We start from the raw sequence: 13220 nt of genomic DNA on the forward strand, positions 1-13220 counted from the left end.
AATCACTGGTAGTAAATAACATAAAAATGACAGTGGAATAACTGTGTATGATCCAGTAATATAAAATAACAGAAAAATAGCAAAAGAATATTATTCTTAAATTCTGGTACAGACTATAACCTAACAGAATTAAGCAGTGACCTGGATGGTGATAATAATTAGTGGAATAATCTGATATGATTTATGAAAATACAACAAAATGTTTATTTATTATAAGTAACACAGGTAGGTGGTGGCGACCATCAACCACTCACTTGATGTAGTGTCGCTTACTTCTTCCCTGATCTTTATTATTCTTTTTCTGTGTTTGCCCTCCTCTCTTCCTATTTCTCTCGCTTTTCTTGTCACTTTTTATTACTCTTCTTTCCTTTTCAGGTGGTTTTACATTGAGTGACAAGCCAAAAGGTTTCCTGTAAGCCAGGAAACCATTTACAAAGCTGGGTGGCAACCATTTAACCAACCCATACGTGTTCCCTACGTGTCAGCAAGTGGGTTGGCGGAGGGTTAGTTCCCCTCCTCGTCAAACAACTAACTCAAAGACAAACGGCCACCCCTTACAGGATGATGGCATCTGGCTTGAGATAGTAGATAGATAGAACACACAAAAAATGAAACTGCTATATAGTATTTTTTCAACCGGCCATTTCATTAGTTTTCCCCAATACAGTACTTCGAGTCTTTGTGGTTATTTTTCCAGGTCATTTTCCAGTATAATTCTTACATTTTATAGTTATTTTAATGGCCATTCCCTCGTTTTTTTTTTTTTTTTTTTTTTTTTTTTTTAGGCACTTTCTAAAGTATTTCTTATATTTTAGGTATTATTTTGGCTGTTTGTCTCGGATACTTTTGTAGATTATTTAAAAATCGTAGCTTAGTTATTTTATTGTCTGTGTTAGATTTTACTGTAGTTTTTCTCATTTTTCATTTAGTTATTTTAATGTCTGACTCAGGTCATACTGTAATATTTCTTATCTATCATATAGCCTTTCATTATCTGGCCCGCGTATTTTCCAAGAACTTCTTATATTTTCTTTAGTTATTATGGTTATGTGAGGCCATTTTTTTTTTACTATATTGTTTTTAGTTTTGTTCATCATCTGTCCCAGGTAATATTCTTTTTTACACTGATTATTCGTTCCATATGTAGGCTATTACGTATCATAATGTATATGCTTAGATGTACAGTATAGCTACTGTATGATACAGTTGCTGAGAGAGTTCCTGTTACGAATGTGTAATGTAGTGCTGAGAAAGTTCCTGCTGCCAATATGCGGCGTAGTGCTGAGCGAGTTCCTGCTGTGTGCAGATCAGCGTATTCATTGACTCAGTGTAACGTGCCTAACACATGCCACACGTGATCATCCCTTACTCCCAGCGACTCAGTAACAGTTAGAAAGAAACTAGACACCAAGGCAGTAAGACGTCCCTACGATACATAAAATTTTCAAAACGTCGTTGGAGGTGTTTTACAACCTGGGTTGCTGAGTGTGTGTTTGCCGTCGTTCAGCTCCAGTCACACTAACCTCGCAGAGAGTCTACACATGTAGTAATTTCAGTTTCAGATTATTTTACTTATTTTTTTTATGCTTCATCTCTTTGTGTGCGTTATCTGTTCCACGTGTCACATCCGTCATACAGATGACAAAGGACATGGCAGAACGCCATTCGTAAGGACCATAGGTGGCCACCCTCTGCCAGACGACCAGGTGTTTGCCTGGCGGGATATTGATGGAGGTGTGGTGAACCTGGTTGTTGGCGACAGTTGTCGACTCCTCACTGGTCCATGCATGTTGGAAATTGATTCCACCTTTCACGATGCCCCCCATCGCTTCCATCTTCATACTGACGCCAACGGTTGTGGTTTTGAATGTTCCCTTTTTCCTCGTCACTCCTTTTTCGTAAGAGTAGACGTAACTGATGGGTTCTGGGCTGTGGTTGGAGTGGTCAGCAACTTTCCTGAAGCCCTCACACCGTGGCGGTATGTACAGGTAAGCAGCCAGTCCTTTACGATAGCCGGTTCTGTAGTACCTCTCACTGACGAACTGCATGTATGTCCCTCTCTCCTTCTTCTGCTTAACGGCCACTCTCATCCTAGTCCAGTCCTCTGCAGGAGATATAGTTCATTTAGAATCATGACATTATTCAGTCCGATGACATATTTATTTTCTTTATTAAACCTATGGGTGTGAGACTTGAGTGTGGTATAAGAACGAAAGTCAGGAGTCAATGCAGTGAAAACTGTGTTGTTGAAAATTGTGTGTGTGTGTGTGTGTGTGTGTGTGTGTGTGTGTGTGTGTGTGTGTGTGTGTGTGTGTGTGTGTGTGTGTGTGTGTGTGTGTGTGTGTGGAGTGCATAGAGTGGGTATATGGGTAAAATAAGAAATAATGTAATTCGCGAAAAATGTAAAGAAGTCTGTTGACCAAAGAGATGAAGAAAGTTTACATATATGGTGGTGGTCATATGGAGAGAACGGATTTAAAACAGGGTGATGAAAATGTTATTTTTTTGTGTAAATCTGATGGTTTGAGGAGGCGTGGTAGTCGAAGAAGGTCGATGGATATGTCAGGACTCTAAAATATCATAATAAAATATATAATAGCTAGTAGCGTACATATATATTCTAGAGGTTAAGTGAAAGACATAGCTAGAGGCTGAAGAAAATTTGCACATTCTGAGGAATGCCAGTCTGCACCTCGTGACGCCTGATAGGAAAGTCCCCAGAATCGAGAACATTATATTCAACCGTGCAGTACGCGTGACACGATCTCTCCTACACGAGTGAGAAGGAAGGAGCAGGCAGAAGAGACAGGAGAGATAGCAAGAAGGGGGTCTAGACTCTAGAGAGAAGCACGGTGGGGAAAAAGGAGCAGGCTCGCGAAGTTGGCAAGCATAAAACGCACTCATCTCCATACACTCTTGTGAGACATAGTGTAAATTTTAAGATATCACCTTTGAAGAAATAAACTACAAACTACAAACCTCCGTACTAATCTTTATCTTTCTCCTGTCATCAACGACAAGTTGTTACTGGTTGTAATAGTAATGAGTAATGGAGTTAATACAAATAAGTGAAGAAGGTGTTTGTCCGTAAAGTATCATATAGATGAAGTGGTGTTTGTTATTATTTAAGCTCTGGGAAAAATAAGTGATACCCAATAAAACGATACCTCAAGTATTAAGGATGATACACAATAGTTCACATGCAGGACATCCTGGCAAGAATAGGACAGTTAGACAAGCCAGGCTGTTATACTACTGGCCATCGTTTCGAAAAGATATATACAGTTATATAGACAGATGCGGGTTATGTGCAAGACACAAAGGCTACACGTTAACATCTACACCTATAGGGAGATATCCTGTACCTACAGTAATCAACCATGGGACGTTGTCGCGGTTGACTTACTTAAGTTACCCTTATCCTGGAATAATAATCAATATCTATTCGTTGCTACAGACCATTTCTCCTAATATGTGATTTTAGCCCCAGTTAAGGATAAGACAGCAGAAACAGTGGCAAGGGAAATCATTAATAACGTTATATGTACTGTAGATTCACTACCCCGAAGGTATTAATAAGTGATAATGGGGGTGATTTTAATTCTGAAATCTTGCAAGAGATATGTAAACAATACAATATAAAAAAGGTAAATGTCTTAGCCTATCACCCAGCATCCAATGGGTTGGCAGAGAGTCAAAACAAAAAAGTGTTGGATGTGCTACGACACATTATCAGTGAAAATTAAGCAAGCTGGTACGATTGAATTCCCAGAGAGGAAGCTTAAATTCATGGAGCTATTAATAAGTCTGTAGGAGACACACCACATTTCATTATCTACGGGACTTACAGGAAATTACCTTACGAAATTCTAGAAGGTGAAAATTTACCAGTATATAATTATGACGATTATCCTAAACTCCATTTGCGTGAATTCCAGGATATACACAAAAGGGTGAAGAAACAATTAGCTATGTCCAAGGAAGAAATGACGGAATCGTTCAATAAAAAGGCAAAACAATCACCTATCAGCAAGGGGACACTGTCTATGGTATCATTCACACTAGAGACAATAAACTACCACTAAAATTTGAAGACCCATACAGAGTAATGAAGAAGACTGCAGACAAGGTAGTAATTAGGTCACTGTCGAGTGGCGAAGAAAAACAAATTCATGTTGATCATTTAAAAAGGGTCCCGAGGAATTTAGCCAGCAATTATGAAACCTCGGATACAACCGAAACACCGAAAACTATCGGTGAAAATAAAGAGGAAATCAATACATAAAAAAATAAATTAAGATCACATAACAAACACGCAAAAATAGGTGCAACTGTTGCTACAAATGCCACAATACAGCATTTACATGACCTAGGTATCAATTTAAACTCCTTTTACAAGTGAAACAACGAGCAAAGTTATTGTTCTCCACGAGCCACTTGTAATGCGCATCATCACTATCATCGACCACAGAATGACTGGATTAGCTAATTAATAGATTTTTTTTTTTTTTTAGTAGGTAACAATGAGGGGACTTATACCATGGATTCTCCTCTGTATAGCAAGAGGATCAGCTCAGAACCTCAACATATAGTAAGGCAAGGATGCCTCATAGCTCCAACGGCCCCTACTGCAATCGTGAAAGATATCATGAGTACTGAAATTAGTTTGGACATCTTATATAAATTACCGGTATTGTTGGAGAACATTGCCAAGCCACTGCGGACACTGGAATTTATGAGAGGAAGTTCTGTTTCAGAAGCTCATAACACAAAGGAAGTGACTGAAATCGTGAAGTTAACGAAATGGAAGATGGAACAAGCCAAATCAAGCATACTCGTCATGATCCAAGATATCCCATTTCGTGGAACGTACCGGTAGGCATTTATGGACACGACCAACATCACATGTACATGTGAGAGGTGCAGTTTGTTCGACCTGGGTGGTGCAATTCCGGGGAACATTTTTGGATTGGCTACAGAGGAAGACCTTCAAGAAATAAACAACAAAATTAATAACATAGCTCAGGTATTAACATATCAACAGAAGCTAGTTGACGGTCAAAACACAGCAATGATGACGATTGTGAAAAATCTGAGAGGCAGAAATTATAACTCACCAGAGTGTGGACAAAATAAATGCCATGGAAGGAAACATGACACTTTTTCAACACTTCTCAGTAATCATGGAACATAGTGACATAATAGTACTCCAGTCTGATAACACTAGAGTTCGTTATCAGTCATTGACGAAAGGTATTGGAAATGCTGGTGATGGCAAGACCACCATTAACCTACTTCCAGTTCACAATCTACGTCAGATAATCAGTCAAGGCATACATAAACATGGTTTAAAGCCTTTATTCCGGGGCAGGAATCTCATGTTATATTATCCATATTTAGAAGCAACTGTAACACCAACATCAGTAATAGTTCATGTACCATTCATAACAGATAATCTCTTCAGTCTATCAAATATACCCTTTTCCCTCTAAGAATAATGACACCTTGGTCATCATCAACATCAACACAGACACCGAACTCGTCATGGTCTCCAAGAGACAGGACACTGTCACTTTCACTAGTAAATCAACGATTGAACGAAAGTGCCGTACATCCTTACATGCTGTTCACCTTTGTCTGGCATAGATTTTCACGTTTCAGCCTACTGGAACAGTCCCTTGTGAAATGGCTATCATAAGAAATCATGACATTCATCAGCACTGCAACTTCACATTTGCTCCATATAAACTTACACATCATCAACGCATCGGGGATTCACAGTTTTTGTACATCAGACACATCGGCTTTCATAATTTGTCCAGATATATCACCATCTCATACTTCAGCATCAGGATTATACATAGTACCTGACTACTGTGCTGTACTTACAACATCCTTGTCCACTTTAGCTACAAACAATCACTATGTCATCCTCAATCACACACAAATACTTCCAGCCACTACCTGAGATGGATTTAAACAAGAGCACAAGTATTAAGTTGACTTCACCTAAGTTTGAAACTATGCAATTAATCGATGAAACAATGAAGCCCTGGGAAGCAATGAGTATGAGTATGTTCATCCCATATTATGTGTATAGCCCAGCTCCAACTGTCTTTATAATCTTCTCCATTGTATTTGGTATATTACTGTTGGCGATGTACAGAATGTAAGCAAGGATTGCAAACTTGGAGACAGTATTTACGAGAGGAAGAGTAAACATTCAAGTGAGACCCCCTGAGTGAAATGTGTATAATATGTAAATAGTATAAATTATGTGTGTGTGTGTGTGTGTATATATATATATATATATATATATATATATATATATATATATATATATATAATATAATATAATATATATATATATATATATATATATATATATATATATATATATATATATATATATATATATGAAGAAAATAATGGGGTAACATACTATATAATATTAATCTAATCATGAATTGTTGTTAACTGATATACATATGACCAATTCATATAACAGTATTATATATATATATATATATATATATATATATATATATATATATATATATATATATATATATATATATATATATATATATATAATCGGATTGAACGGGTGAAGGTTTATATCCAAGGGGTAGTTTGCGTTGATTGCTCATGTAATGACACTCAGGGATGAGTGAGGCTGGTCACTCTCATCTTAAATGTCGGGACCAACTGCCTAGCTCCGGCCTCCTACGCTCCTCATGGGGCAATGTACTGTAGGATTGGAAGATGGATGTGTATATATATATATATATATATATATATATATATATATATATATATATATATATATATATATATATATATATATATATAATCATAGATACATTACAAATATATTTAAGACTCTTACTATAATCTTGGCATGGTACTGCCATTACATAAATATATGCTTATATCTGTTATACAGTACATGCACATTTGTGCCAATTTGTTACTACAATATGTTATACAATATCTTGTATTCAATTTTACTACAATGTATTTACTCCATTATATATACAATATATTCTACAAAGTGCTATGTTTCTACAATATTATTATGCCTCTACAATTTTATAATCAATACTATGTATTCACAGATTAGAACTAATTGCTACATGCTGTCGTAGGTTAGTCAGCAGGGCGTGACCGAGCGATGTCAGGACTCTAAAATATCATAATACAATATATAATAGCTAGTAGCATACTTGTGTATTCTAGAGATTAAGTAAAGTCATAGCTATAGGTTGAAGGAAATGTCGTTCACATATTCTCTCTGAGGAATGCCAGTCTGCACCTCGTGACGCCTGATAGGAAAGTCCCCAGAATCGAGAACATTATATTCAACCGTGCAGTACGCATGACACGATCTCTCCTATACGAGTGAGAAGGAAGGAGCAGGCAGAAGAGACAGGAGAGATAGCAAGAAGGGGGTCTAGACTCTAGAGAGAAGCACGGTGGGGAAAAAGGGGCAGGCTCGCGAAGTTGGCAAGCATAAAACGCACTCATCTCCATACACTCTTGTGGGACATATTTAACGTAAATTTTGAGGTATCCCCTTTGAAGAAATAAACTACAAACCCCAGTACCGGGAGCTAATCTTTATCTTTCTCCTGTCATCGACTACAAGTAAACTAGGGTTATCTCCTACAAAGCTACTCACTGTCAGCTACAGCTCGGCTATGACTACGATATAATCATCTACAAGTTTGATAGATATAGTTAATGACTGTGTGAGAAACTTAAGTATGGTAGATCGTTAACGCTAGGGAACTGACAGTGGACTGCACTGGTTGGATGAATTAAGCACAAAAGAGCCCATGAATGAGCTGACATCTCTATTTGTGACTGAATCTTTCTGACAGATCCTATGAATCGCTTCTGTAGAGAAAAATACAAATAAGAAAAATGTTAATTTGTTCTACCACTATCATGTTCTTTCTGCCCTTGCTTTCTGGACCCTACCTCACCCTGTTCTTTGGTGAGAAAAGATTGATATGATGATGATGTTTGCTCTAAACTAGTTTATTTATTATGAGATAGACATTTAGAACTTTAGTAACCCTTTCAAGACGAGATCTCTACTAAATGAAATAAAATTTTCTGGAAATAGCAAGAACAAAGTAAATGAAGTACGTCACCAGACAATTTCATTTGTTTCCTTTTTTTTTTATTTATGTTTCATCAAACTCCTGCATATCGAAGTACTTTCCAAAGCTGAATTAAATCGGCAGGTGGTATTAACAACAGGCTATAAAAGACAACATTGCAGTGAAGTTCATGCATATCAGAAATCGTTTTGTTACCTGTCCCTGCCCTGGTGGGGCTTGGGGACAGGCATTGTTTTCACTCGGTTTGTCTGTTTGTTTGTTTGTGTCTGTCTGTCAGTCAGTTAACATCTTTACGAGAAAACTGCTGGTGCGAGTTTGACTAAAATCACAGGGATGATGGGCTATGACCTTCTGATCACATGATTAAATTTTCGGCCAAACTGCACCAAGGTCCAAGCTGTAGGCCCAAAAAATGTTTTTAAAAATCTTTTTTTCGCCATAACTCCTTTCAAATTCGTCATACCGACATGAAACTAAAACCTAAAGGTGAATCATTCAAATCTGCATCCTATAACATGCCTCATGTCAGGTGAATCGGGTCTAAAATTTCAAAAGGGATTAAAATCGTCAATTTTCATCCGATTTACTCCAAATTTGATAGGTGACATCTTTGACTAGATATCCTGTTGTGTTTATACGTCAGCACTAAAATGACTGCCGGGGAGGGGTTTGCTGTGCCTTGGCACCTCTTCTTGTTTTTCATGTTTTTCACTTGACTTGTGGTGCGGCTGTGACGTTTGCTAACTGCATGTGACGTTTGTTAACTGTATGAGTGAAAACAAAAGTGTAACTGTGTAATATTATACACAGATAAATGTTTGATCTGGTTTGGTTGTGACTTGTGTGATAGGTGTATGAGTGATGACAGAGGAACATAAACAAGAAATCTAGCTTAACGTAAGTTCAAGAGAAGGTGTAAAAACAGAACCTGAATCTGGGGTTTAGGGATACCAGACGTAACCCGGCAAACTCATACTCAGTTTAAGGCCTTCTACCCATTAACTATTTTTTTTTTTAAAGCTCACGTATTCAAGCATGTTGGAGCCTTATTAACGATACGCTATAAAGGATATGATGTTTAATCAGACTACCACCAAAAGATATTATTCAACCCAGGAAGGGTCTTTGGTAGTGAGAAGGTTGATGAGGCCAAAGCTGACCCTACGACTGTGAAAGGTTTGTACACGGCTTAATAAACTCTGGTGATAGCAGTACCAAATCAATCTTAGGCACAACAAAATCCATAAGCTGTGGGGAGTTTTGATGAGCTGAATAAAATCATCCGTTGTAAGCTGGAATTCACTACCAAGTTTTATATTACCTGCTGAAATATGAAGTGTGATAGTTTAAAACATTTTTGTCCTAGTTCTTTGGAACAATATGAATTCTTGTCAGCCTAAATTTAATGCAAAACATCTATTTCGCAATCAAAAAGATTAAAATTCAACAAATTTTGTAAACAGGACCTATTACATAATTTACTGACAATTTACGGTCATTTTCCTTTCGATTTTTTTTTTTTTTTTTTTTTTGAGAGAGAGAGAGAGAGATATGGGAATAATGTGCGTTCACTTGTACTTCCGGCAAAAACAAATTAGTTACTTAGGGACTGGACCATTAGTTTGTTAATATATGTACATTCGTGGCCATAAATAATCACCTATCATCCTGTACTCCGTTCCTCAGACTGGCTCCTTTATGCGCGGCAAGTCACACTGGAGTACGAAGGGATGAGAGGGAGGGGGCCAGAGAGATAAGGGAAGGCGGTTGGGGGAAAGAGCGATGGTGCTGGGGTGGAGTGAGGGAAGGAAGGGAGGGTATGTAGGGGAGGGAGAATGAAATGCGAAGTTGTGGCCACATAATTTGTCTATTTTCTTTCATTCGGGGCATCATATAAAGGAGTTACTATCTGGTGGATAATGCTGCATTACACCTTGTATAGCGGCGTCAGATAACAATCTTTAGATAGGTGGTGATACCAAGGATTGGCTCGTCAGAGAAATATACGGACGTGACAGATTGAACATAATTTTGTGTGGAGCCAGATATTTGTGTTTATCCGTGTATTTTGACTTCAGACGCAGAATGGAGTCTGGATGGCTTTGACTTCTGTAATGTTTGTGTAAGAAACGTCCTCTACCCTTACATGTAATTATTTGGAACAAAATAAACAGTAAATCTGATCACCCTCGCGGTATACACGCCCTCTATACAGTCACCATCACGTCAATTCAATAATTATTTAATGACATTCTCTATATGAATAGGCTATATTTAATATTTGTGCATAAAAGGTAAATAAAATTGATGTCTGTGCTGAGGGGTGGATATGGTAACGGTATCTTTCATAATCTGTTAGAGGGAAAATGAAACAAAATCCTACCCAAACTCCCACAACATGTCTATGTCAATGTCTACCGACACTTGTCAAGTCAAAGCAACCAGGAACGCCTTAGTAAGTATTCCAGTGGCCACATGCCTTAAAAACCTCATGCAGGCGTCGAGGCACTGGGGAAACAATGTTGTTGATGGTTTGCTGGTTTCGTTTGAACAGCTCCCATTCGTCTTTGGTGTGCTAGAGGAAGCGGGCCCGTATTCTCTCGGTCTCTGGCTTCCATGCGTAAGGTGACCAGATTTATTGGAGTTAAAAGCCGGACTTTGTCATGTGTGTGTGTGTGTGTGTGTGTGTGTGTGAGAGAGAGAGAGAGAGAGAGAGAGGGAGAGAGAGAGAGTGACTTAGGCGAGTGACAGAGAGACGGCTGCTATGCGACACCTCACCCGGAGGCTGCTAATCAAACACTAACGTCTCAAACGAACTCCAGTGACCAGTATACAGTACGGTACGGTTAATGGGCCGACCAAAGTTACCAGTTACAAAAAAAAAGCTAGTAACTACTTATAAATGAATTTTAAACACTCTGTATAGATGTAATTCAATAAAAAAGCTGTAGTATAGTATAGTATAAATCTCATAAGACTTGTCAGAGTTGCTTTTGCGACGTTGTCAGGTGGTGACACGAGGGACAGCCCTGCGTGAGTGGGTCATACTCGGTCAGTCTCCCGCCATGGAAGCTAAAAAAAAAAAAAAAAAAAAAACACCTATAGACTTTTACCTCAGGGGTGGTGTTGAAAAAAAGTCGAAAACAAGAGAGAAAATAAAGAAAATAAAATTAGTAGTAATTAATATAAATATGAGAGAGAGAGAGAGAGAGAGAGAGAGAGAGAGAAAGCACGTGTGTGGCGACGATGTGACAACAGAGCTAACAGACTGAGGTCCCAGAGCGCCCCACCCAAACTGCCTTCATAAAATAGAACGACTATAGTATTACAGATTTTATATAAACAATTTGGTATTTCATTTGGTTTGAATAATGTATAATATTACTCATTCATAATAATTTCATTAAAAGACCATGTTATAGCTAATGTAATAGTAATTTTCTAAAAACGGGACATTTTAGATAATTTGCACAAAAAGCAGGACATTTTAGTCACAATTAAAAAAGCAGGACTGTCCCGCCTAAGGGCGGGACTTTGGTCGCCTAATCCATTCGTTGACAATCTGGACCCACACAATCTCGATGGCTCTGCACTAATATTTGATTTGTCATGTCAGTATATTTCTCTAACGAGCCAGCCTTGATATCACCACCTATCTAAAGCCTGTTATCAGGCGCCGCTATACAAGGTGTAATGCAACATTATCTACCGAATAGGAACACCTTTATGTGATGCCCTGAATGAAACAAAATAGACAAATTATGTGGCCACAACTTCGCATTTCATTCTCCCTCCCTTACCTGCCTTTAACTCCCCTCCATCACTCCACCCAAGCACCATCACTCGTCCCCTTACTCACCTTCCCTTCTCTCTCTGGCCCCTCCCTCTCAGCCCCTCTTACTCCAGTGTGACTTGCCGCGCGTAAGGGAACCAGCCTGAGGCACAGGGCACAAGAGGGTAGGTGATTATTTTGGCCACGACTGTACGTACCTACTGAACCTGCGAATGTGGAATACGATATATAAACAAGAAATCTTATGCAGTAAATCCTCGTTATATAGTTTATTGGTTTTATTTATTTATTTTATTTTTTTCAGCGAAGACGACAGTAACATAAAAAAAAAAAAAAAAAAGGCTCGCCTGTTAAAAGTGCACTGGTAGGTATGAAGGTTATTTATCAGCTTCCTTCAAAACAACACCCGTTGTAGAGGAAAAGTTGTGACATTGTGTAACACATCCCACATATATATATATATATAAATCCTAACAATATTTGAAAATATAAAAACCTGAACGTGTTACTGGGGAGTGGAACTGTAAAAGAAAAACCATTATAGGCAACTTTGGCTCAGTAGAGTTTGAAACTGCTATACACAAGTAATCTTACAAAAAGCTTAAAGCTCATAACAGTTTGTAAACAGCAATCTTATACACAAAGCTCAAGAAAGATTGTAGTTGATATAAACAAGAAATCATACACACGAGACAGTTTGTAAATATGAAAATAGGAATCTTGTGCTTGGGAGTGAAACATGCAAACAAACAATCATATAGACAAATTCAAGAAAGAAACCAAATATAAGAACTTAAACCTAGTGCTAGAGTGTATAAGATATAAACATGCAAATTTATACACAAAGGCCAATAATGTGTATGCATATATAAACCTGATTGTGGTGCTGGTGAGTATGATATGGCCAGATTGCCGTGGCGGTTGGTGTAGAGGTAGTGGTGGGGATACTTGGCGGACTCTAAACACACCGTATCCTCCCCACAGTCGTGCCAAATCCACCTGGCCCATCCGTGTTCCGTCTCGGTTAAGGTACGGACGTCGTGTTGCCAGTCCCGTACCCACCCGTCCGCTGCAGACGAGAGGCAGGCAGGATGAGTGTGGCGGAAGAGGATATGTGTGTGTGTGTGTGTGTGTGTGTGTGTGTGTGTGTGTGTGTGTGTGTGTGTGTGTGTGTGACAGACAGACAGACAGACAGACAGACACATATCTAAATTATTAGAGATGAATGATTGTCAGAGAAAATGAACCACATATAATATGCCTAACTGAAACAAAATTAACTCCAAGGATATCAAATG

At 38.3% G+C, this 13220-nt stretch overlaps 1 protein-coding gene across 2 annotated transcripts in view; it reads right to left on the minus strand.

Moving 5' to 3' along the window:
* Positions 1 to 1456: 1456 nt before the first annotated feature.
* LOC145410709 (uncharacterized) overlaps positions 1457 to 13220 on the minus strand; it is a 90173-nt gene continuing 78409 nt past the window's right edge. For both annotated transcript variants that reach the window (XM_080280820.1, XM_080280819.1), the window contains 2 exons: positions 12797 to 12991; positions 1457 to 2104 (listed from right to left, as the gene is read on the minus strand). In XM_080280820.1, the coding sequence (XP_080136946.1) occupies positions 1569 to 2104; positions 12797 to 12991 (731 nt within the window). In that variant the 3' untranslated portion in view covers positions 1457 to 1568. The remainder of the gene's footprint in view (positions 2105 to 12796; positions 12992 to 13220) is intronic.

Source organism: Coenobita brevimanus, chromosome 86 (assembly GCF_032717465.1).
Source record: "Coenobita brevimanus isolate Jiangsu-jjx chromosome 86, ASM3271746v2, whole genome shotgun sequence".
NCBI lineage: Eukaryota > Metazoa > Arthropoda > Malacostraca > Decapoda > Coenobitidae > Coenobita > Coenobita brevimanus.